The sequence below is a fragment of the Elaeis guineensis genome, chromosome 3 (genome assembly GCF_000442705.2).
Source record: "Elaeis guineensis isolate ETL-2024a chromosome 3, EG11, whole genome shotgun sequence".
Lineage (NCBI taxonomy): Eukaryota > Viridiplantae > Streptophyta > Magnoliopsida > Arecales > Arecaceae > Elaeis > Elaeis guineensis.
Window position 1 is genome coordinate 9,560,491 of NC_025995.2, and position 27,276 is coordinate 9,587,766.

The following is a 27,276-nucleotide window of genomic DNA, read 5'->3' on the forward strand; positions in this document are numbered from 1 at the left end:
CGAGCCAGCTCGAGGCGATCCCGATAGGAGAAAATCCCGACAGGAAAGTTTGGGTCGGGTCTCAATTGCCCGACACCGAACGACGCCGACTGACGGAGCTGCTGACGGCCAATGCCGACATATTTGCTTGGTCGGCAGCAGATATGTCGGGCATCCCCCAGAAACAATAACCCACCGACTCAACATCGACCCGACGATGAGGCCGGTGAGGCAGAAGAAAAGGTCCTTCGCTCCAGAGAGGCAGAGGGCCATCGACGAAGAAGTGGACAAGCTACTCGAAGCAGGCTTCATCCGAGAATCCACGTATCCCGATTGGCTCGCCAATGTTGTCATGGTCAAAAAAGCCAACGGGAAGTGGAGGATCTGCATCGACTATACCGACCTCAACCGAGCCTGCCCAAAAGATAGCTTCCCACTTCCCAAGATCGACCAGCTGGTGGATGCGACGTCCGGATTTCGACTGCTCAGCTTCATGGACGCCTTCGCCGGATACAACCAGATCCGGATGGCGCCTGAAGACGAGGAGCACACCGCGTTCGTGACTCCCAAGGGCCTCTACTGTTATCGGGTGATGCCCTTCGGACTGAAGAACGCCGGCGCCACCTACCAGCGACTTGTCAATAAGGTCTTCAAAGACCAGATCGGGCGCAACATGGAGGTGTACGTGGACAACATGCTGGTGAAAAGCACGCAGATCCCGGACCATGTTCAGGATCTCGAGGAGACCTTTAGCACCCTTCGACGACACCGAATGAAGCTCAACCCGACCAAATGTGCTTTCGGGGTGACCTCAGGGAAGTTCCTCGGATTCCTCATTTCTCAGAGAGGGATCGAGGCCAACCCTGAGAAAATAAAGGCGATCCTCGGCATGCGCCATCCGAACACCAAGAAGGAGGTCCAACAGCTGAACGGAAAGATCGTCGCTCTTAGCCGATTCATTTCCCGATCGGCTGAAAGGTGCCTCCCGTTCTTCAAGACTCTGCGCCACGCGAATGGTTTTTCTTGGTCGGATGAGTGCAAGCAGGCCTTCGAAGACCTGAAGAAGTACTTGGCTTCCCCACCGTTGCTCGTGAAGCCGCAGGTCGGGGAGACCTTGTATCTCTACTTGGCCACATCTTTCGAGGCGATCAGTTCGATGCTCATTCGGGAAAACGAGTGCCGAACTCATCAGCCCATCTACTACACCAGCAAGGTGCTCCACGGGGCCAAAGCCAGATACTCGGAGATGGAAAAGATGATTTTCGCCCTGACTGTCTCCGCGTAACGACTTCGACCATACTTCCAGGCCCATGCCATAGTGGTGCTCTCCAACCAGCCCCTGAGGGCGATTTTGCACCGACCGGACACGTCCGGACGACTGGCCAAGTGGACAATGAAGCTCAGCGAGTTCGACATTCAGTACCGACCGAGGCCTGCCCTGAAGGCTCAGGTCTTGGCCGACTTCATCGTCGAGTGTCCGACAACCGACCAAGGGTCGGGAGCTGAAGACCCAGGATGAGATGCGGTCTCTGAGCCAGACCCGATCTCCACCTGGGTACTCCACATCGACGGAGCCTCAAATGCTCAGGAAAGCGGGGCCGGGCTCCTGCTCATGAATTCGGATGGGGTGGTCACCGAATACGCCCTCCGGTTCGACTTCAAGGCCTCCAACAATCAAGCCGAATACGAGGCACTCCTCGCTGGCTTAAGGATGGCGAAGGAGCTGGGCATCGACAGTCTTCGGGCATTCTCCGACTCTCAGCTGATCGTGGGGCAGGTCAAGGGCAAATTCGAGGTGCGAGATCCGACCATGATCAAGTACCTTCAGAAAGTGAAGGACCTCGTGGCGCGCCTCGAGTATTTCGAAATTTCCCATATCCCTAGGTCGGAGAACGCCCGTGCCGACGCACTCTCCAGATTGGCAACGTCGGCCTACGACTCTTTGGGTCGGACGTTTGTGGAGAACCTCCAGCAGCCGAGCATCGATCGGGTCGAAGAAGTACAGCAGCTAACGTCCGAACCAAGTTGGATGGACCCGATCGTCCGGTACCTGACCGACGGGATCAGTCCTAAAGATCCCACGGAGGCCAAGCGACTCCGATGGTCGGCCTCGCAATATGTCATCATGGACGGCTGACTCTACAAAAGGTCGTTCTCCCTTCCCCTGCTCAGGTGTTTGGGGCCGACCGACGCCGACTACGCCCTCCGAGAGGTTCACGAAGGAATTTGTGGGAACCACTTGGGGGGCAAGTCCCTAGCCTTCAAGGTCCTGCGACAAGGCTACTACTGGCCTACCATGAAGAGGGATGCGGCAGAGTTGGTCCGGAGATGCGAGCCATGTCAAAAATACGCGAATATCCAGCACCAACCGGCCAGCCAAATCGCTCCTATTGTCGCTCCGTGGCCCTTCGCCCAGTGGGGAGTCGACATTCTCGGCCCTTTCCCGCCTGCGTCGGGCCAGAGGAAGTTCATCGTTGTCGCCATCGACTACTTCACGAAGTGGGTCGAGGCCGAGCCCTTGGCGCAGATCACCGAGTGGAAGATGGAGGACTTTATCCAAAAATCCATCATCTTCAGGTTTGGATTGCCGCACACCATCATCACCGACAACGGACGGCAATTCGACAATCAGGACTTCAGAGACTTCTGCGCCAGGTTCCACATCCGGCATCGACTGACTTCAGTCGGGCACCCACAGTCCAACGGTGAGGTTGAGGTGACCAACCGGACCTTGCTCCATGGACTCAAGACCCGACTGAATGAAGCCAAAGGTCTCTGGGTCGACGAGCTGGGCTCCGTTCTGTGGGCTTACCGAACGACCCCCCGTGTCCGACCGGGGAGTCGCCGTTCAGCTTGACCTACGGGACAGAGGCTATGATCCCGCTCGAGATTGGCCTGCCATCTTCAAGGATCGAGCGGTATCAAGAGCCGGACAACTTCGAGGGTCGGAGGGCCGACCTAGACCTCCTCCCCGAACTACGAGACGAGGCTCAAATCCGAATGGCTTCATACCGACAGAGGGTCGCCCGGTATTACAACGCCAAGGTCAGACCAAAACTCTTCAGGCCTGGTGACTTGGTCTTGAGGAAGGCAGAGGTCTCGAAGCCCTTGGATCAGGGGAAGTTGGCTTCGAACTGGGAAGGACCCTACAAGGTTGCAGACACCTACGGACCGAGAGCCTATCGGCTGGAGACCCTTGAGGGGAAGCCCATTCCCCGGACTTGGAACGCCGACAACCTGAAGCTGTATTGCCAGTGAATTTTGTAATTCAGTAGTCGGAATACAAATTCAGTTTGAAATCTCGGAGTCTTAACTCTTCGACTAATGATCGGCGCTCGCCAAAGCCCCAGCGTATTGACGTGGACCTAGCGTCCACCTAAAACCGACGACCTCAGCATCGGTAACGCATCGGACTCTTGCGAGGACCGACGCATCTACAAGAACGGGAGTTGACACTCCTTCGACGATCAATGATAAATCGGACCCTTACCAGGACCGATGTATCCATATCAACGGGAGTTGCACTCTTTCGACTTTCGGCAACACATCCGCCTTACAAGGGCCGATGCATCTGTTGTGACGGGAGTTCACACTCCTTCTACGGTCGAACTTTCGGGCCGAACCACCGGCCGACAGGCCGATCGGGCCCCGACCAAAGAGAGGCAAAAAGCCCACGCGACTGTCGTCGCGACTTCCGACCAGGCTACGGCCGGTCGAGGGATATTCGGCTTACCACCGTCTATCACACAACGCGACCTTAGTCGCATCGACGACTTGCCGACCGACCTACGGCCGGCTGGACGACATTCGGCTGGACGACATTCGGCTTGCTACCGTATGTCGAAAGACACATAACGAATACCCGACGCAAGAGCATGGGGATCCGACTTGTTGTCGTTCCCCCGACACTGCACCGGACGACATTCGACTGAACGCGTCTATGGAAGCCCGACTACCGAACCTTTACCGGGTTCGGTCGGCTCCCGACTCAACAAGACGCGCCCGACTGATGAGCTCGACTACCAGAAGCCGACCCAAAGTCGGGACTTACCCTTCCTTCGTAGCGGCACGAGTTGCCGAACGTCCTGTCGACTTACGTGGGTTAGCGACTTACACAAGTAAATTAATCACTAAGGCATTCAACTGGAAGAAGCAGACAAAAGGAGAAAGTGAAAAAGTTTCATTTATTACTGAAAGGGAATTACAAAGTCGGGTCGAAGCCCGATTACATATATTCTCAGAAAACAAAAAAAAAGTAAAGGAAAGTCGGCAGGGCCCGATCATCTGTCTTAGTCGATCTCCTCGACCGACGGAGGATCGGGGATGACCGGCGTGTCGGCCATAAGCGGTGTTGGGTCGGCGGCTGAACGAGGGGCTTCGGTCGGCGAGGGGATATCGGTCGGCGCCTGCTCCGGGACGGCTTCCTCCGCCACGACGACGCCTCCCGACGGCTGGTCGGCCATCTCCTCGGTTCCTTCCCCTTCGGCTCCTTCCTCCTCAGCTAACGGCGGGACGACGCGGCTGACGTCCAGCTCCGGGTACAAAGCATGGACGGCATCCCGACCATCCTCGAACCCTACCCGGTACGAGGCGAAGCCCGACTCGAGCATCTCCTCCCGGTATCGGTCGGAGGCCCGAAAGTCTTCCACCGCCCGATCAGCCGACTCTTTCGCCGACCTTGCCTCGTCCTCCGCACGGGCGAGCGACTCCCTCGCCGACTCTGCCTCAACCTTCGCCATTTCGACATCGATCTGGGCGATGGATAGCTCCTCTTCGGCTTCGGCGAGCTTCTCCAGGCTGATCCGAAGTTGCTCGCGTTCCCCTTGGAGTTTGGCAGTGGCACCGTCTCGTTCGCGCCGAAGACGACGCACGGCCCGACCCTTATGTCTGGCCTCCTTCTTGGCCGACCGAAGTTCAGACCCAAGCCGGGAGACCTCGTCAACTAACTTGGCCTCCCGATCGGCCGATTGCTGAAGTTGGTCGGCCAACATCGCCCTCTCAGCTTCGGCCACCGCTGACCTCTCCTTATAAGCTGCCCGAACGTTGTCGAACCTTCGGTACCCGGCCTCCAGTTCAGACATCGTGAAGATCAGCTGCCGATCGAAAAGACTTCGTCAGAATCGCATAACAAGGAAAATTTCTAAGAGAAAGAAGAAGTGATGCGAAGCTTACCTCGACCATGGTCGGGTAGAACCGCGACAGCATCTCGGTCACCTGTCGAGATCGCAGCGACTCTACATCGGCTGGGAGGAGGATCCCCTGACACAACCTCCTCGCAAGGTTGTGGTCAGCCAACGCCGACGCTCCTTCGGGGTAATGCACGCTGGGAGGCGCGGATCGGCTCCCCGACCTTGTCTCGTCTGCGGGCTCCATCGGAGCTTTCCCCTGATCAGCTGCCCCGACCGACGGGACCGACAGCGAGGGGACGCTTGAGTTCGACCCGGCGCCCCCCGTTGCGCCAACGGATGCCGCCGGACGATGTTCGGTTTCCCGAACGTCATCCGGCTCCACCCGCACCGGCGAAGCCGCCGATGTTCCCTCGGCCGCCTCCTCAGCCGGTCTCTCCTCCGCGTGAACCGTCGGAGCCGCGAGGGCTATTACGGGCTCCGACTGGTCCGTCGCCGATGCCTCGACGGTCAGCGCCACTGGAGCAGGTCTCTTCGGGGGGCGTGAAGGACCGGCCCCCGATGCTGGCCTCTTCCTCGTTGCGAACCGCCGAATCTCGGCATCTGTCGGCCGCATCCTTGGAGGTGTCCCTGCAATACCGACAAAAATGTTAAAGACCGGACCAAGAGCCGAATGAAAAGAAAGATCAGGGGATCGGGCGATACCTATTCGGGGGACCAGACTCAAGCCGGCATCATAGAGAGCTTGTTCGGTAACAAGCTCCCTCTGCTTCGGGACCGACATGTCTTTCAGTCGGTGGAAGTCCTCCCGGTCGTCCGCCTCCACCCGGCTGTTGTCGTTGGCTTCGGTTCGGGGCACACCCCAGCGGGAAGGAAAGCCCCAAGGAGATGAGGAGGAAACAAAAAAGAATTGGTTCTTCCACCCATGAATGGATGATGGAAGATCGGTGATGAAAGCAAGACCCTTCCGGGGGTTGAAGAGCCACCACCCTCGGGCTTTAGGGTGGGGTCGGAGCACAAAGAATGCCCGAAAGAGTGAGACGCGAGGGTTGGTCGGCAAGAGCTGACACAACAACGCGAAGGAGATGATCAGACGGACAGAGTTCGGCGCCAGTTGCGCCGGACAGAGTCCGTAATAATCTAATAAATTCCGGACAAACTCCGGAATTGGAAGCCGAAGACCCGCGCGAAGGTCTTCGACATATAGCGCCAGATCGTCGGGCGGAGGGCTGTTAACCCGACCGCCGGCCCCTGGAGCGGAGAGCCGAAACTGCTCCGGGATACGATATTGCTCCCGAAGCCGATCGACATTCGGCCCCGAAAGCGAGGAGGCCTCATCTTTCGGAGCCGATCGGGAGTCTTCGGTCGGGTTCCCCGACCGAGCTCCCTGAGTCGGATTCCTGGTCATTGCACCGGAACTGAAGGAAGAAGAAGAAGAAAGAGAAGAAGAGGAGGAAGAAGAAGATGGGACCACGAACCAGATGAATCCCTCCGGAAGCAAGAAAGCTCTGCCTGCGACGACCGAAAAATCGCCCGAACAGAGTTTCTCCAGCAAAATGGCAAATGTGGGTCATGGGTCCGGAAGGTCCTATATATATAGGGCCGACCGAAGGCCCGCAGATGCGCGACGCGTGGCGCCCGCCGGTTGGCGGAGGATTCGGCGCGCCCCGTCCCGGGACAGCCGCACCGCCCACATTAAATGCGGGGGGCGCCGGCCAACTACCCTCGACACGCGGCACGCGGAGGCGCGGTTCCGCATTTATGCGCCCGCACCGATTCGCGTTCCCGATGGGACGCCTGACAGTGGCCCACACTCCCGCGATCGACGCCGAATATCCGGTCGTCTGACGTCGTATCGTCCGGCGCCCGATCTTCTGACACCGACGTAACGTCTGACGCCGACATGACTTCTGACACCGACTAGACGTCCGGATCGCTCGGCATTTATGAGGCGTCTGACATCGGATCAGCCGGGAGTACGGTCGGATCTATGCATACGACGAATCCACTCCCAGTCGTCCGGGATTGCTGCCCGAACGAAAGCATCGGCCAGCTCACCACCCGACTTAGGAGTGGAGGGGGGCAACTGTTAGGGGATACCCACCGACCGACTGGCGGCCCAACCGACTGGCGGCCCGACCGACTTGCGGCCCGATCGACCGACTGACGACTCCGACCGACCGATTGTCGGTCGGGGCGACCGACTGACGGATGCCATCACCGGCTAATTATCGGCTCACGACCGACTGAAGATACGTCGGGCGCACCTTTCCCCGACCGACTGAACCCGGAGGTCCGATAGCCGACTCACGAAAGGCTCGCCGACCAACGGAGGTGCCCGACGTCACTCAGCTGGCCACCGACCTAGGGTCGGCCGACTCCTCTGACCGCCGTACAGCCGCCAGACCTTGTCAGCTCTGACGGCAACATGCGGCACGGCTACCTAGGGGCATTGTCCCGCCGAGGGCATTGTCAACCCTGGTGATTTGACAGCCACACGGCGACGTGACATTTTCACGACGACTCTGACAGTCCACAGTGAGTTGACAGTTCCTCACTTGTCCGCGCCATTAATGACGGCGCCATATCGTGCTCCACTATTTAAACCGGGGAAGGCAACAGTGCGAGGGATCGATCCGCTCCGTCTCTCCCAAAAACACAGGCTCGCTCCTCTCTCTCTCTCTCTCTCTCTCTCGATAAGAGCTCTTTGTCTACATTTCACTGTTGCCCGGTCACCTCTCTGACTTGACCGTCGGAGGATCCCCGCCGGAGCCGCCTCCGGTCAGTGCGGACTTCATTTTGCAGGTGCACGCTCTCCGGCGATCGGACGACGAGGCGATTGGCCGCAACAAGTTCTATTACTCCTCTCTACTACACCGTTTTGTTGCGGTGAATATACGGTTGTCAACTACCTCCTTATACCTTTTTTTTGATAGAATTCATTAAATTCCATTGAGGTAAACTCGCCTCCTTGATCTGATCTTAGAGTCTAAATTTTATATCTACTTTCTGCTTCAACTCCAAGGGAAGGGACTTACATTTTGCCACAAATGTCAGTATACACTAATTGAAGAGGGGCTTTTGCATGCCATTTTATTTTGTTAGGAAAAGATACTCTTAAATGCTTGCCTCTTACACAGCTCCCACAGACTTCCTTTAGGTCATTAATATAAGAAAGCCCTTGCACATAATTTTTCTCCTTCCAAAGCTTCAAAGATTTGTAATTTAGATGGCCAAATCTTCTATGCCATAGCTCGGATTCATTTTTAGATGCTACTAATCCAGAGTTATTTGTCACAACTTGGAGAGGAAAATATCTCTTCTCTGTCATTTGAGCAGAAATCAGCAATGTTTGATGCTTGTCATATATCAAGCACTTATTTTAGGCAAAAGAAAGAGAATATCCATTTTGCACGAGCTATCTCACACTGAGCAAGTCTGCTGCCAGTTTAGGAATATATAAGACTTCTTTGATATGCCTGCTTCCTTGCTTGGTTTGAATCTTGATTGTGCCTTTCCTATTGGCTGTTAAGAAAGTCCCATCTCCAATTTATATTTTTGGCCTGATGGATTCATCTAGCTCCATAAACAGACTTCTTTTACCACTCTTATGATTGCTACAGGCACTGTCTAAATGCCATTGTCCTGTAACTTTTGCTTCAACTATCATGGCAGCAACAAAGAGGAAGTTTTTTTCTTCTACTTCTGTCATCTTGGCCTGTTGTCCTTCTCCTCTCTTTTTCTTTTTACAGTCACGATCTATGTGACCAAATTTTTGGCAAAACCGACACTGGGGTTTTTTCTTGTAATAGCAATCTTCAATTTTATGTTTGCTTCTTCTACAAATTCTACAAGTTGACTACTTGCCTTCTGATGCCGGACCACTTCTATCTTGTTTTGTAGAGTTCTTTCTGCATAAAGACTCTAGCTTCTTTCCTTTGTTTTGTATTCTTGATGAAAAAACACTTTCTGCTGGTCTGTTTCTCTTCTAAGTTTTTTTTGCTCATGCATATGCAAAGAATGCATGAGTTGTTGAACTGTGAGTGTGAACAGATCTTTAGTCTCTTAGATCAAGATTATTGAATCATCATAAGTTGGAGGAAGACTTACAAAGATCTTCTCCATAATATGTTGTTCATTAATATTATCTCCTGTAGCCTTCATTTGGTTTATGAGCTCAAATGCTCGAGGAAAGAATTCAGACAAAGATTCTGTCTCCTTCATCTGTAGCATTTCAAACTCTTTACACAAATTTGGTAATCTAAGTGCAAATTGTCTCTTTTCTCCTTGGTATTCAAGGCAAAGACGATCCCAAGCTTCCTTTGATGTAGCTGCATACCTAATTCGAGGAAAAATTGTGGAAGAAACTCTAGCTTGAATACAAGCCAATGGCCGAGCATTTACCATTCTACTCTTATCTAGTTGCTTCTTCGCTTCTTCTGTAGGTTGCACTCTTCTTTCTGGTTCTTAAAATTTAACCTCCACAGCATTCCATATGCCCTTTGCCAACAGAAGAGTTCTCATCTTAATGCACCAAAACTCATAGTTTTCTCCATCAAAAATTGGATAGAGAGAATTCAATGAGTTTGACATCAATAGCTTCTTCATTGTAGATGAAAAACCTGCTCTGATACTACTTTGTTGGAGTAAATATGAACTTTCTTAAGAGTTCTACTATTATTCTTCTGAATGAAAAATAGAGACTTGAGAAATGGATAATAAAATTCACACATTGAAAAAATGATTACAATTGTGAGTATTTATAGACATGAATAGGTACATCCTTTCATGTAGAGTTGCAATGCTTCAATCATTGGTGCATTCCTTCATATAGAGTTGCGAGTTTTTATGAACAGATGTACTATTTTCTGAACAGCATAATGCTTTTATTTCCAATCTCATTAATATTTAACAGATATGGCCGCTAGTCTTCGAGTAGTTCATCAACGAGCGGCTAGTGGTGGAGGTGATGGGGTGGGGAAGAGGGTCTGGGATGGGTTCCGTAGCACCATGGTGGAGAAGAAAGTGGTGGCGCCTGGGGGCAATCGAGAGGGCAGTGTCCGAATTCATGGAGCCAAGCGGCAATGGGGAGAGCACGAGGTGGTGGATCAGGGAATACACAGCCATCACGAGGGCGGCAATTGCCGAGGGTGGGTCCACCCACTGTGATCTCGACGGCCTGGTCAACGAGCTCATGGCGATGAGGAACGACTGGCAGAAAGCAAGGCCTGTGTATTGGATAAGTAATTATTGTTCTTACCAAAGTAATAATTGGTGTTTATGGGGTCGATCGAATCCGATGAATGGAATGGGCCATTAGATGAGCGATAATTGGGTGTTAGTTGTTATTAGCATTATTCTATTACATGTCAATTCATAATAACTTTTTTTATTAGGATAACTTTATGATTCTAGGGATCACATATTAATCCATAATATTTTTTTTAGAATAAATTAAAAAAAAATTCTGAGGTTTATCTTTATTACATTTTTTATCCAATAGTTTGAAAAATCTGCACTTATCCTGGAATATTATGGCGTTACTAAAAAGCTTCAGGATTTTAAAAAGATAAAATTATTCTCCATAATAACTGAAAAAAAAACATGCCTTTTTGATCCTCCATGAACCTTTTGGACCTGATTGTCGCCGACTTAGACTTCTTATCGTCGCTCTGCCACTAGTTCTACATCCCTTGTGTCATGGCGATCTTGTGCATCCTCTCCACCTCCAGTGCTGTCGACTTTCCATCGATCTCACCATCGTTACCGTCCGAGCACTAGATCATTGTCTTGCACCACGATCTTTGTGCAATCTCCGACCCCACCACTTCCTCTAACGGTCCTCCTACTATATTAATGGCCTTGTCCTCCAACTCCACTTCGACCTCCCCATCAATGCCAAGTCCTCTGTGTCGACATCCTTTGTAGCCTCCTCGACGGCCTTGGTGTCACCCACCATAATGCCATCATTGCCCAACTCTATGATGAGTTCTACTACATCCCTGTCCTCCTCCCACTCGACTTCTATACCCGCTTCTACCATGGCTTCTACAAGCATTATCTCTAATTGCTCCTCCCACTTATTTCCTCCTCCCTTGGCAGCCTCTGCTTCGATCTCTCCCTCTGGCACTCCTACCTCTTCGCTGACAAGCTCTTCGCCGATGTCTCACCAAGCTCTCCAAGGGTAAAGCCCAGATTCTTCCTCCATTCCCCCTTCCCCTTCTTTGAGATCTTCCCCACCATTCCATCGACCTCTCCATCCTTCCTCAATGCCGACCTCATCGACTTCCACACCTTCAACTACACCTCCAACTTCCTCTTCTCTACTTCCTCTTCTTCTGCTCCTAATTGCTCGGCCCAACTACTAGTCAAAATGAAGCTACATCAGGTACTACATAGCAACATCACCATCAAAATCCTCCCATTGAGATCGATATGTGCCAGCTTCGTTCCATCATAGCCTCACTAGAGATGGCGAACAGATCTGGGTGCTCACAAAGAGGTACAAAGACAGGATCATGCTGCTTGGCGTGAACGATATCAATCTATTCAAAGGGATCAGATTGAAGTTTCTGATGATGGAGCAACTGTTGGAGGAGCACCCGGAGCTATAGGGCCAGGTGGTGCTACTTCAGATCACCAACTTGCAAGAAATCAGAGGAGGGATATACAGGAGGTATAGGACGATATCCACTCAATCACAAAAAAGATCAACTATCAGTTTGGCCAGCCCAACTGCAAGACCATCACCATTATTGATCGTCTAATGCCACCCACAAGAAGATAGCTTTTTATGTTATCAATGCCCAATTTATTTTTTTATTTTTTATTCAAGATCATTTCAGTCATTTTAAAAATTTATTATGATATGATAATTAGATCCAAGTTAATATTAATAAACTACCTAACGGCATGGATTAGATTGTAGGGTTGAATAAAACATAAAGGGTGTTATATAGCTTTTGTAAATTACTGAATGAACTGTAATTTCAGTATAATCTTAAAAAATTTTTGTAATTTATCTTTTTCTATATTAGTATCAATTTATATTATTTTTCTCTCACTTTCTCTAAGTTTTTCTCTTCTCTTGCATATATTTTAACAATTATGTCATAGGAGAGGTTAATCTCTGCATTCCCTTCTTTACCTATGTTTGGAGTGAAAACAGTCCAGAGAACCTTGTCACCTTATAAAATCTTCCTCTGCCAAACAGGGCCTAAACATGTTGTATGGAAGGCTAGATATGTCCAAAGAAATGAGATTAGTTGTATGGAAGGCTAGATATGTTCCATGTTGTACACTAAAAATGTTGATATGAAATCTATTGTTAACTTTATTTATTTTTTTTCCATCATTTTCTGCACGTTCTTAGAACGTATAATATAGGATAAGTATAGGGTAGAGGGTGAGTGTTGCCTCTTCCAAAGTGGAGAGAGACCTAAAGCAAATGCAGAGCTACACGGCCAGAGGAAAATTCCTGTTTGGTACAAAATGAACATCCCGATTTGATAAAATACTCAACAAAATAGATGCAGATAACCTTGTGATTCTTTAGCCTGTATCCAATAGTCAGAAAAAATGAACGACTTTGATTCAAGTATAAAGCATCAACCATTATATCCATAGACGTTTGGTAATGCAAAATCTGAGCAAATATAATATCAGAATCATGCCACAGAGCACCTCTACCTTACCCCTAGAGTCACCTATCCCATGCTGCAGGAGGGGTGAGTATGGTTCACAAATTCTGGTGCAACACACAAGGGTTTGAGTAATGCCACATCAAAAGTGGGCAACTGATTGGCACTTCAGATCTCATTTTTTCCAATTGCCAAGTTAAAATACTGTCCCAAGAGAAGCATCTGTTTGACAATAAACGCACATGTATGCTGTGATCCTGTGATGCAATAATCCAGTGTTTGACATGAATCCTACATAAACCCAGCACCTTATAACTTAGGACAGATGAACGGCAGAAGGAAGCTGTATTCCATGCTAATCATATTCCCAATGCTTAAACTGAATTAACTAAACAGAGATTGCTAATTGAAGCTAGCAGTTTAGTGTAAATATAATTATGAAATAACATAACAGAACCTAGGTCTCGGTGACGGCCTCTTCAAAAGATTCTACAAGAAACTGAGCCAGGCAGCCTGCCTTAGAAAAATAGTACTCGTTGCCACTCTCACTAACTTTTGCTTTCTTCGATTTAAGTGGCCAATACCTTGGCTTAGTTATATCCCCAACAATAGGCTTTAAGTCACTCCACGGATCTTCTACCATGGACTTGTGGTAGTAGTGTTCAGTATCCTGCTGGCCTGAGCCATTATGATGGAAACCACGGCCCTGCACTCCAGTCCGTCGTGGACTACAGTTGCCACTGAATCGCCCACCTTTGCCTCGACCAGAATTTGGATGTGGGCTACCTCTCTTTCCTGGGTTACTCAGATGGCTGCCTCCTTGTCCATGGTGAGGGCTGTAGCCACCACTTATTGGAGTTGAGGGACGGGAGTAGCAGGAGGAACTGCCAGATCTGCTCAAGACACTGGAGCCACTAACTGGAGTTCCTTGACATCCTGTGTAGGGAGCTGAATATTGAATGGGGCTTCTCCAAGAGGTGTTTGGGGAAAATTGGGATGAGCCACCAATGGGAGTTCCTTGACATCCTGTGTAGGGAGCTGAATATTGAGGGGGCCTCCGCCAGGAGGTGTTTTGCGAAAATTGGGATGAGCCACTAACAGGAGTTCCTTGACACCCTGCATAGGGAGCTGAGCATTGAATGGGGCTTCTCCACAAGGTGCTTTGGGAAAACTGGGACTGCATTTCATATGAAGTGGAACCTGGAGATTGAGTTGTGTGTAATGGATGAGCAGGACTCATATGACAGTTCCATGGACGAACTGAATAAAGAAACAGTACACGTTTAGAGTCATATAATAGAGTTACATTTTATTATATCTAATTTTAGAGACAACACATTGAACATAGAGTTTTATTTTGGTATTTTTGATTTTAGAACCAGCAAAAAGAAAAAAAGCAATAATAATAATAATAAAAAGAGAACAAAATGAACATACAAATAATGACACTACTACATCTCCCTTTTCTAAAATAAACTACATGCAAAGTCTTGGGTGATACAGGTATCTTACACTCCAAAAATAGAGACACCTAGCCAATTCTTTCAACAAGATTGAGGAGGAAGAAGTGTTATAAATCAGTAGCTAGACTCATTTTCCCATCAAAGCCTGCAGTTCATGGCCACCTCTCTTACTATAACTAAAAAAGTGTGGATGCCTATGGCTGTTGGTTCCAATATGGGAACTGAAATATTAGATTGCAAATAAATGAATATTCCAGAAAACATGTAAAAACTTCATTGTCGTTAACTTTTTTGTAAATATGGCTAAAAGCCCCAGCTCAACCAAATGCGCCTTTAACCTGCATCAACTTCCTCGTGCTGGAGAAAGCTCTTAAGAGTTAGAATGCTCCAACTTGCTGGTGATGTCATAAAATTGTTTCAAGTGCTTCTCACTTAAACCTTTGCACTTGAATTGCATGAAAATTTCTTTCACTATATCTTCCTTCCTAATAATAAGAATATGCTTTGCTGCACACCAATGAGACATGAAGTGCTAGAACAATAACGGGAGAAGGTTTACAAGCCCACACCTCATTAAGAAACACACATAGAAAAGAAATAAACTTAAAAGGAAATATGGTCATAAACACAATTCTCTGCACTATATTGCAAAGCACCGAGGCAGGAAAAAGATAGGAGTTGATAGTGGCGACTGCCGAGGTACCAAAAGTTTCGATCCTTTGACCTTCAAATGATACTGAAAGCAAACACCAGGACAGTCACTAAGAAAACTATAGTACAGATGGCATTGTTTTAAGCAAAAGAGTTTTGGCTCTAACTTTTATTTGAAGCTGGGGCTGATTTCAGAGTATCTACCCAGACTAACTAATGGAGCCAAGTTTCTTCTATATGAGATATCTATGGCAACTTTTGCTTCCCATTTCTCCATTTCTTTAAAAATAAAATGCATCTCTACGAATTAACACAGATTTTGAGTGTTGAGAAGCTTTGGATGCATTGCAACATAACACTTCCAACGACAATTACAAGAGTAAATAATTTGAAATAGGTTCAGGCATTTAGTTTTTGTATGTTAAATTACCATCAAACTAAAAAGTGATGTCACACGAAGCAAGATTTTATAAGCATAATTGTTAAAAAATATTTTTATATGTCTAATTACTTAGACATTGCAAATTTAAGTTTTTTTGCTATGTTCACACTGGCCACAACATGACATATGTGACAAGGGTGTTCTGCCATAGACCTCAGTTGCCAAAATCAGGTGTGGATGCAGGGAAGGAAATATTTCTAGAAACATTCTATGAAGTGTGTTAGGATCCAAGATTCCAAGGACATCCAAAGTGGGTGCATCAATCTAGGTGTAAGATTCTGGCTATTAAGCCATAGACAACAGCTGGGATAGCAGCTTGTTTGGTTCAAAGTTTACAATATTGTTATGACTTGGCGAATATTTGAATTCAACAATGGAAAAGGAGAAAAAATGAAACAAGAATCTTCCTGATTCATTCAGCTTGCAATTACCATGTACATACCCTAGCCAAGGGGAAGGATAACAAAGAAGAAAAGCAATGTACCTTGCCCTAGTGGCCTAGCGATTGGTCCCATGTCTTGGCTTACCCAATTAATAAAGAAAATAGAAAAGAATGCCTACAATCTTGTTTCACCCTAGCTAACAAGGAAAGGGATACCCCTAAAAGGAAAAGGAAACGAAATGGGAAAGATTAGGGGAAAGAGCTAGATCATGGCATATCCACCTATTCTCTGCCATTTGGTCTTTTCCTGCAGACACTAAAATAGTTTTTCACGTCCTCAAGTTCCAGTCCAGCATATGCATCGCCTCCATTATTCTAATCATGATCAAACTAGTCACAAAAGCATAACAATGGGGAGTGGGTGGTGAAGAAGACTTGGCCTTTGTGAAAAAATAGCTTAAACTTATGTTGGTAATCAGGGATTGAGGATTTCATAAAGGAGCATGGTTTTTTCTTCCTCATCTTTACTTCAGTTGAAGTGTTCCAATGGTAAAAGTAGTCATTTTCAAATATACCCTTTAGAAGTGTTCTAGCAACCATGTCTTGTTATAAATATATAAATAAAAGTGTCCATCTCCAATATGGTATTTATATGTCTTGTTGGTTTGTCCAGGTCTTTTAAGATTGTTGTGTCTTTGTCCAGATCTTTTAAGATTGTTGTGTCAGATTCCATGAGGCACTTGGAACCTTGGCATTCATATCTCATGTCCGAGTACATTGACAATAAGGCCATTCTGTTCACTTCACAAGACGTTAGGAGGCATTTGGGTTCACAAAAGCAAGGGAGTGTATGGGCATTAAGATCAAACATAGGGGCCATTTTTCTTAAAAAAAAAATCCCAATAGACTTTTCTTCAGTTCCTAAAGACCCAATTTTTTGCAAAATAGGACATTAAATTCAGAGTTATATCTTGTGAAGCATCAAGTGAGGATGCTAGAAATCAAACTTCATTTTCAGCATGAAGTATCCTGCTTAACATCCTGTGAGGCAAAATCACCTAGTTAAGTAGTTAAATCTTGGTCAAGCAGCATGTGAGATGAAGAATCATTTCCTAAGTTTTTCCTAGATATTCTTCTAAGTACTCACTGAGGTAGTTGGAGCTAGTAACCAATGAACACAATTTAAATGTAGCATCTGGAATTATCTCATGGCTCCATGAAAAGGAATGTAAACATGATAGTTGCATAAGATGTTCAATAGAATTCAATCTTTGTCCAAGTATCTCAATCCAGTCTCTCTTCCCTTCTATAAGTAGGCATATTATACTTTCATACAACCTCTAAGCTATTACCAACAAATTGGCATAGAGACTACAGTGATTCTACAAGAATTATAACAAAAAAGAGAGCTGCCAATGGACAAGGAGGCCTCAAGTGCCAAAATCATGGCAAAGACTGAGGCAAAAGTAATTTAGAGATGCAGAAAGAGAAATAAGGCTGTCAAGATGACAAATCAGTGAAACAAGGAAATATGGAAAGGATAGTTATTAGTGTTAATCAAAGAGAATGAAGCACATAGAACACGACAAAAGAAAGAGGTGCGCAAGAAAGATATTTTCCCCTCAAGAAAAATATGTACTTTTCTAAGCAAAAAGTTTGGAGTATTTTTCAAGCTTGTGAATTGGGATGCCATTGAGAGTCCAAAATTTGACCATCAAAGAGACCTAAAGAAACAAAGGGCATTAGACTTTGCAAAAAGAAGTGAACCAAGAAATTTGCAACCTAATCGAAGATGTATAATTCAAAAGCCAGTTGCCACTAAAACTTTCATTCTTGCTAGAAAAGTATTACTAGAAGAATATTAGATGACAAATTTAGATGATAATTTTTGGAAGAAAACTTAGATGAAGATGAAATTGATGACAGCAAAAATAAAATGAAAATAATGCAAAAGAAGAAAGCAAAATGACAATGAGGATGAAATTTGAAAGGTAAAATTGATAATTTAAAATAAATTGAAAAGTCAAAGAAGATAATTGCAAAGAAAGATGAAATTGAAAAATGCATAACATGAGAACTAAACAGGCAAAAGATTATAAAACCAAAAGAGAAGTTAAGAATCCTAGAAAAAAAATAATTGCATGATTGCATGTAGGTAACATGATCAAAAAGTTTAAGAGACAAAGTTCATGATTTGGACTGGGAATTACTTAATTAATGTAGCATCAGTAATCATGAAAGCATAATTCAATCTCAAAGAAAAAACTAACAAATTTCAAGAAGCATGAAGACTGATGGTGCATATGCGAAAAAAGAAGAAGATTTGAGCATGTTCAAGTCAAGAGAATATGCAGGCTAGTGAAGACTTCTTATGAGCCATGAAAACTGTTGCATCCAAAAGCATGGGAACTGTCATGAAAATGGAATAGCAACAAGCTAAAATTTTCATCATTCCCCTCTAAATTGATAGTTTCAAGAAGCTAACAGTAATATTCAGATAGATGAAAATTCATATGCTAGACCATTTTCCCAAATTCCAATATAACGAGGATAGAGCAGGAAAACTTCATTTTGTTCTGAAAAAAAACAATTCAGGGTGAATTTGTTGCATCGCCCTTGATGAATAATTGAACTACTAATGGAACTCAGTGACACAGTAGACTTTCTTATATATAACTGGAGGAAGGCACAAACAAACTACTATAGTTTCTTAACTTCCTCACATCCCCCTCCCCACCCTGTGAGAGAGAGAGAGAAGACAAAAGGACAGATACACAGATACAGTGCACCTCCAGACCCAACACAACAGACATAACTTCTGTCCCCTCTTTTACACATCAAGCATGCATATGATTTCCAGTGGTCAGGCAAAGGAACATAATATATGTATTACAAGGAAAACTAAATCAATCAACCTGCTTGCACTAAATTTCTTATGTTAAACATATGTAGATTCAGGGAAAGAATTTACTTCTGACAAACAAAAAGTAAGAATTTAAAGGCATTAATTCAATCTTTGGAAGGGTGGAAGTCATTAAGCAATGACTTCACAGAGCCTACCATGAATGCACAAACTCAAACCTTTATTATAAATAAGAAATGAAAATAGCAGCACAAGGCATCCTTCTCAGTTACCTGAATCCATATATGAGAGCTCTAGGTAGAACCATGAAAAAGGAACAAAGATCATAGAATGTAGGAACATGAACCTAAAAACTAAGCTTGTAAGCTTAATTATGAAGCACATAAAGTGATGGAAGAACCAGATACAAAATAGATTGTGTTTATACCACCTTTGAAGAAACAGCATCCACAATTTACTTGCATTGCATTCAAAGGGATTTATTGCACTAAACCCAACTTTTCAATAAATAACAAATGGAGAGCCTGATAAAGCACTATTCCTTTTTTAATCATTGAATATTGTCAACATATGGCTTAAGAAGATGCCTCCTCAAAGCTCAACATTTCCCAAAGTCAATAAAAGAAGGATAGTGCTACAACCATCAGCGAGTAATAAAACATTGCTCGCAATCTATAGCCCTAGTACAAAAGGTCAATTTGCTTCTGCAATCTTACACTTGTATCATTAAGTTGTTGCTTCATAAACAATATTTTCCTCCAGCATCACCTTATTTGTTAGCACGTAAAAAAATTTAAAAAAACAGTGTTGTTTTTGCCTTTTATATCCATTATCATCTTGGGCACCCACAAAAATTAGGATGATAGTCCAATCTCCTCGATGTAGGCATCAAGAGTCTTGACTTCTCTTTTATAATCAAATGATGATATCCCAACCCTACCTCTAGAATGATAAATAAGCAATTCTATTAATAATTTTCTAGTTGAAATTCTTTAAGCATATGCAACTATGCATCATCCATTATGTGGAGCCTATTTCTAAAGTGTGCTTAGATTCCTCTATGCTTTTTATCTTCAATAAACACTAATATGGTCAATCATATGCACAATTTCTAACCATTATCAACCATGGTTGACAACAATTAACCATCCCAACTTTTTTACTTTTGAAATATCACTTTCATGGTTACCATTAAGTGGAAACTAAATTCACCTCTCAAGAACCAATTTCCCATAGATTCACTTGACTCATTTCTAGCACGGCCCAGACTTACATCCAACCAAACTAACCTAAGGTAGATCAAAGAGGTAAGACCTAACAAGACATTCTTGCAGATACTTCTTTTTGTTCTAAATTTAACAAATCTATATAGCATAATGAATATATACCATATACTTATGCACGCATATATAAATATATGAAAACAGACATGAATCCCAGAAGATTACTCAAACTCATAAAGTGACCTAAACTACTTACAATCAAAAAGAGAGATCTAAATACATAAGATGCAATAGATAAATATGCTAAAATCCATGCGTCATCTGAGCAATTCACAAGCGAAAATTACAATATTGATGACAAAAAATTCAGTAAATCAGAAGCAGATCAATGACAAGCGAATAAAAACCGTGAGCGATTACATAAATCTCTAGAGAGGACGTTACCATTAGGGCGAGAAAGCGGGCGGGTCGGAGAGCAATAGGCGCCTGCACCGCCCCTCCTATTGGCGGCACCGGAGAAGGCCGACATGGGGTCGGTGTAGTAGTCGAACCTGGGGGCCGGCGGCGAGCTCTCGGCGACCGGCGGCAGGTAGAGAAGAGGGTTGGAGAGCTGAGGCGAAGGCAGCAACGATGGCAAGGACGAAGAAGAGCCGAGGCTTTGGAAGGAGGAGGCGGCCTCGCTTCCAAGCGCATGGCTTCAAGTCTCCCTCTCCTCTTCCCGGAGTCCTCCATGGATTCGGACGGGGAGACTCCGACTGATACTGGGACGAACAAAGAACCCCGGTTCTTTCCTCTGGTGGGATAGGAGGCTGGTGGCGTCGTCGATCAAATATTAAGATCCGAATCCGAACAAGAATTGATTTGGTCTTTACTGGAATCAGATCGGGATCCAAACACAGCTTAAAGAAACGCCGTTATAACGGTAGATCAAACGTTCTAACGGTTTTTTTTTTTTTTTTTTTGCTGGGTGTGGTGGGGGCGGTGGGGGTGGGGGGTGGTCTTGTTCTGTTATATATTAAGAATAGGTTTTTCAATAATAATCTTTATTTGATCATTTCCATCATAATTAATCAAGAAAAACTTGTTTTTAGCAAAAACATGACTATAATTTTATAAGAATTATTTTCGTACTCTGGTCGTATGCAATTCTATTAATTATGATTTGAGCAAATAAGAACTTTTTTATTTTTACATTATGAATCAATATTTATTTATTACAACAAATCATAATTATCATTATAATCATCATTCTTCTAAATTCAATCATTTTTTATCTATGCTACTTCCAGCAAATGGTCAACATTTTACAAGTTATGATGGTCAATAATAATATTGGTCAAGGTCCATTATAATGAGAAAACAGCATTATTAGTCTTTACTTGGATCTAAATTTTGAGCAAAATTAGTGTGACAAGGAGAGGCCAATCAAAGCATGGTGGTCTTATATTGGTGTAGTGGTTTTATTGGTACAATAGAAGTTGTTGGCATGACAGTTATTTAGCCCGTTGGTGGCATGAAAATTGTATATTTTTTCTTTTGACTTAAATTATATGTTTATTTATAGAAAGAACTTTTTGCATATTGAAAGTGTCATTATTCATGTATTAGTCCCTTATAGTTCTTTAATTTTACATATTTATTTTAAAATTACTTAATTACATCCATAAGACTTCTCATTTTTATTGTCATCGGTATTCTTTTCTTCTTTCCATCTTATTGTTATGTTATATTAATAAAGAAATATATTAGGTTAAGAAAGATATAATTTTTTAAAATAAAATTTAGGTCTGTCTCAAGTTTATTTTGGTCATCCCATCCATCTCCTACCTACCTTCTCCTAGCCTCTATCATTTTAAAAAATTCCCTAACTTATCCGTTAATTACCATCAAGCTTTTGAAGTGGACTGGTAAAAAAAAAAGGAGAAAACTATTTATTAAGATTGGTGAAGATCTTCAACGTGAGTGGCTGGAAAATCTGAGATAGTGTTTTTTGAGAATTTATTATTTTAGATTTAGTTTCCATCCTTTATGAGAGTGACTTTTAATGGTCTTGGTTGATGTTTGGTTTATTAAAATATATTAGTTTTCTATTATGGGTTGATAAACATGATTTTTGTAATTTCTGTAATAGATGGATTCAAATTTTTTATATTGGTTGATAGAAGTAAAATAAATTACATGGGAACAGAATCTATACTATGTTTGGCATCTTTTTATAAAATCCACTAATGTAATGCTCGTATTCATATGTAAAATCATATCACATTCATATAGCATCTCCTTCATTGGACTAGTTTTTCATGGTAATATGATTTTATATGTCCTGTAATTAACTTGTGATAGAAATAGCAAGATCAAACACTAACAAGAGCTCAAACCCACCTTAACCAAGTTTTGATAGCTAAAATTATTTTTCTATATATTTTTGCAATTGCATATTCAAATAGCCACGTGATACTTTAATTGTTACTTGATCTGCATGTACGGCTGAATTACTTGAAGGTCATTTCCAAACATTTTTATTCTTAACTTTGAATAAATGAGAAACCTTCTATTAACTATATAATGAGTTCTCGATGAGGAAGCTTTTTTACGAGATTTCAAGAATAATCGTTAATGAAGAATTGGCTATTTTTTTTCGTATTGTTAGACAGTCAAAGAAATTAAGTGGTGCAAGATTGATTCCAATACCCTGATAAAATTTCAGTCATCACTTTAATAATGTCATGGGGATTAACCTTTGACTTGCCTAACGATATATTCTTGCCCTTGAATTATGTATTTATTACATTATACAGAATCATTTTAGTGCAATAGATGGAATACATATTCTTGAAATTTAGGGCAAGCTAATCAAGTAACATTTAAAGTTGGCGTTGTTTCCCTCACAAAATGATATGATCTCTTTTTCATTTGATATGACTTTTTTTTAAAATTTATTTTTGCTGGTTGAGAGGGTATACAACTTGACCAATCAACACTTTGGTGGGTTGTAATGCTTTGAAATTCTAGAAGGTATTTTTTTACAAATGAAATATAGTTAAGTTTTTCATATTATACTAATGATTTTAGTATTTAATTAATAATTTCTAGTATATTTGTCATAGGAAAATATTAATTTGTATACTCAAGATATTTCAATGTATTAAGATTCATTACATATTACCATGGAGTTAATATCAATATATCATACTGATTTCATTCATGGGAATAGAAATTGTTATAATCCAAAGGATATATTTATCTATCATCATGCACAACGGCAAATTATAATGCATATTTAGAGTTCTTAAATCTCACTTTTCTATTTTAATGTTAGCTATATGTTATCCATATATAAAATAAGTGAAGATGGTAACGACTTGTTGTGTCATCTGTAATTATACCAAAAGAGAAAGTCAAAGATGACTGCTATTTACATTGTATACGCTATCACATCAAAAAATTTATATTATATGATAATGATGAATCATTTATGAAAAACTCAAAGTATTATGAGCTCGTGGAATTAAATATGGATGACAATAAGTGGACTATGGGAGATAGGATCAAAAGTTGAATTGCACAATAGTCATGAAGTGAGCATTAGCTTACCTATTTCTATCATTAGTTTATCTAAGAAGATCAATTCAATCTTTGCTTTTATAATATGATGCTTTCAAACGATAGTTTGCTTATATATTTTTTTATTATTGAGAGGCATTGTTTTTATATTTGTCACTTTCTTGAGATATTATGATTATAAAAATTATCTTGGATATTTAAAAAGTTACAGAAGAACATATCAATTTGTTGAATAATCTGTTGGGCGTACATGGCCTAACAAATGGTTTACTAGGTTACCAAAATAGACTTGTGAATTAATCAATTGTTTTAAAATGAAGCACATAATTTGTATAGGTCTTTTCTTAGTAAATTGGAGATAAGATTATTTCTATGATAGTAAACACAAACTTGACAATAAAAATATATAAAATTGAACAACCTTTAACGAAATGTGGTTTATAAAACTTAATAATATTTTTTTTGTAACTAAAAATAATTAATCAAGTAAAATTTGTTTTCAGCAAAATCATTTTATTTCCGTGACTATAATTCTCCGAAGAGTCTCGCAGTTTGGTCCGACACAACTCTGTTGGTTGTATCTCCGCCGATCTCCGAACTTTTGTATCTCCACCAATCGCCAAACTTCGTTCGGGAAGACGACAACATTCGGTCGTGTCAAAGTGACAAGATTGTATCCTTTGCACGAAGGAAAGATTGCCTTCCTTCCACGAACATACTGTTGGATGTCGTAATAATGCTCCGAGATCTGTGCAGGCGGATGAATGCAAAGGTTCCGGGTGCTTTGAGAGGTGTGCGGAGTGCGATCCGACGGGCGACGTCGCGAAAAAAAGACCAATCACTCTTTGCGAAACCCAAACCCCATATCAAAATCCAGACTGGCAGCCAGCAGCCTTGAGAGACGAGAAGTATTGAAGTACACTTGCACCGGGACGGAGAGAGAAACCATGGCCACTCCGGCGAGGAACGCCGGCCAAGCGGCGGCGGCGGGGGCGGCGGCACCGGTGGAAGAGCGGTCATTCCAATCCGCGGTGACGGCCGCCCCCCCACCAGAAAACGCCTCCGGCGATGGCGATGGACGGCCCATCTCGTCTGTCCTCTTCATCATAGGTATTGAACTCAGTGTTGGCCCTCTTTCTTATCTTGCTCTCGATCTCGGGCTTTGGTTTTCCTGATATATCTTTTTGAGGGAGCTGCGATTGGTAGCGATGCAGATGGAGGCGCTCCCTCTCATCAACAAGTTCCATCTTCCGAAGACATCGACGGATCCCTGTGAGTTTATATGGCTTCTCTCTAGCCTTTAAGTACGGTGTTTGATTTCTTATTGCAAGCAGATAGTAAACAAATTCGTAGTTAAGGTTATTTTCTGGGGTCAATTATCAGGGTTATAGGAGTTAATATTTGTAATTTCAAGGATCCCACTAGGTCCTTGAGGATTTTATAATTTGTGGAATGTTCTCATTTCTTGTAACAAAAAGGGTACCATTATAAGGATTGCCCTTGATTGAATCTAGACTGTGAGTTTGATATAATATGCAATGAACAAAGACCCTGTTTGTTGGTTGATATGAAATTTGATGAATAGCAGACGAGGATTATTGGAAGCTATGAAACAATAACAACAAAATCATGGTTAGGACAACCTTATCTATTTTAGTCAGTTTGATGGTTTCTTATATCCCTTCATCACAAGGTTGCAAAAGGCTTGAAGGAAGAAGTGTGGCAGTTTAGCTTGGTGAGGTAAGGGGCAATTACTTGGATTATGTAGGTCCCTTTGAAAAGATCAATGTTTTCATGTGTCAGACAGTCCCAAGTGTCAACAAAATTAGACATGTAAAGTATGCGTCAGATACTTCCAGCTTTTTGTGCCCTCCATTTTCCTTAGTGCAGATACCTTCTAGTACTGTTGGATCATGTAAAATGGTGAACTTGACATTAATAAGATAATAAGTAAGAAGAAAAGAAACAGAGTTAGGAAAAGAGGAAGAGGATGAGCAAAACAACTGCATTTGTTTTCACAAAATGAGAGTGGAGGAGGAGATAGCTTAGTGCAGTGATGCATTTATCTTTTTTGAAAAAAGAAAACATTATGTCATGGCGCTTTTGTTGACTGTCTTCTTTTTTGCAAGGTGAAGATCCTCATGCTTAATTTTACATAATGTATTGCTGCTCCAAAGAGCTCTTTTTTTCTTTTTTTCCCCTTTATCACAAAAATGTACGAATGTAAGTAAATATGCCTGTGTGCCATATGTAACCAGGACTTAGTATAGAATTATTTGACTTAAATTATAGCTTATTAAGGATTTTGTTGTACAAAATGCAACTAAAAATATTTTGAATCTAGCTCCTGCCTATGTCCCAGTACCTATCAGTTTGTTCTTATTGAATCATACACCTAGGCATGTGTTCATCCAATATATCTACCTGCATCCATAAATCTGAAACATTTCTGGCTGATGTACCCTATCTGTGGCTAATATGTACTTTAAAATACATCAAGTTCCTTTCTGGTGATTTTATTGTCACAAACTTCTATAAATTTTACACTTTTTTTTTTTTTTTTGGATTCTAGCAAGCTAAATGTCAGTAGGTACCTAAGATTTTGGTATGAATTTGAAGGTATTGGTATATGTTTTCTCCTGATTCTTATGCAATTTATGATCGGTAATTGTTTGTTATTCCACTTTGGTTTTCTAACCTAATTTTTTTTTTTAAAATTTCTTCCTTCTCATATAACAGGTTCCCAAAAGGTGTTCCGTGGGTCAGGTACCACGGTATATACAAGGAATTGCAGATAATTAGTCTGGATGGGGAAAGATTCAGTTCTGAGTAAACCTTTGATTTTTTCCCCATTTTAGATGCATGAGCCAGATGATGTTGCCCAGATTTTTGTTTTGTGGAGCACCAGCATAACATCACTAAGAACATATGCAACTCCCCTATAGATCCCTGTGCCATCCCGACACTCGGGATGGTGGGACATCCCAACACTCGGGATGCTGTGACACCCCGTCATCCATCCTATATCTAAAACCTTGCTGAGGAGCAATATGAAAACTGTTACCTGCTTGTACAGATTTTTGTTTTACTGAACAGTTTATTTTTTCAATTCCTTAACAAGCTTTATGCATGGATTGATTGCTAAAAACACTGAATTAGAACATATGGTTACTTTAGTAGCATGGCTTTTCTGCAAGAGTTCAGTAGTAGTGGTTGGTTAAATGTCATTGCATTTTAGTTCCAAATATAGTGACATATTAGGGAAGGATTTTCCCCCATGGTTTATTTTCTTTTAGAGCCTGTTTGGTTTGGGGTAATTTGTCATGGGAAAAAGAATCCATGTCAAATTACCATGTTTGGTACAAAAAGTGGATGAGAGAAATGGTAAAATATATGACAGGTTCCATCTCTATTTTGATTAGAAAGAAGGTAAAACAAATACCACTGGAGGTGGTATTTATTTTTCGATGATAGATTACTGAGCGAGGGTAATATGAAAATATCATTTCTTGATGGAAATACCCTCCAATATATTATATTAATATTATATTAGTTATATTAGTATAATATAAATATGTAAATATATGAAATAACAATATATATAAATAATATATTTATTAATAAATATTAATTATTAAAAATTATTGACAAATATTTATTAATTATCAATAAATATAACATAAGATTTATTAATAATTAATTTATTCATTTATATTACCAAAATATACTAAAATGCATGTACAATAAGAAATATATTTTCTAATATATCTATCATTAATTTAAAAATATTTATTAACTCATATAAATAGATTTGAATATTTGAAATAGCCAATATGAGAGTGTTTACTAAGTGGGCCATAAATATCAATGAATTATTTGAGAAAAAAAATGTGATTACTTGAATTATTTATTCAAGGATATTGTTGGAAATTTGGCAATATTC

The 27,276-nt window shown here is 42.6% G+C and overlaps 2 protein-coding genes across 2 annotated transcripts in view; one reads left to right on the forward strand and one right to left on the reverse strand.

Annotated features, from left to right (window-relative positions):
* Window positions 1-13,071: 13,071 nt before the first annotated feature.
* LOC105042337 (uncharacterized) lies at window positions 13,072-20,584 on the reverse strand. The gene is given in 3 exon segments (XM_010919506.4): window positions 13,072-14,005; window positions 20,214-20,450; window positions 20,453-20,584. Coding segments are annotated over 3 exon segments (1,089 nt in total). The 5' UTR covers window positions 20,502-20,584; the 3' UTR covers window positions 13,072-13,202.
* A 3,579-nt stretch (window positions 20,585-24,163) lies between these two features.
* Window positions 24,164-27,276, forward strand: part of LOC105042338 (5'-methylthioadenosine/S-adenosylhomocysteine nucleosidase) — a gene marked incomplete in the record, with an annotated part of 61,148 nt that continues 58,035 nt past the window's right edge. Inside the window, 5 exon segments of the mRNA XM_073253638.1 lie at window positions 24,164-24,443; window positions 24,540-24,578; window positions 24,581-24,605; window positions 26,073-26,129; window positions 26,131-26,162. Coding sequence (XP_073109739.1) covers window positions 24,281-24,443; window positions 24,540-24,578; window positions 24,581-24,605; window positions 26,073-26,129; window positions 26,131-26,162 — 316 coding nt within the window.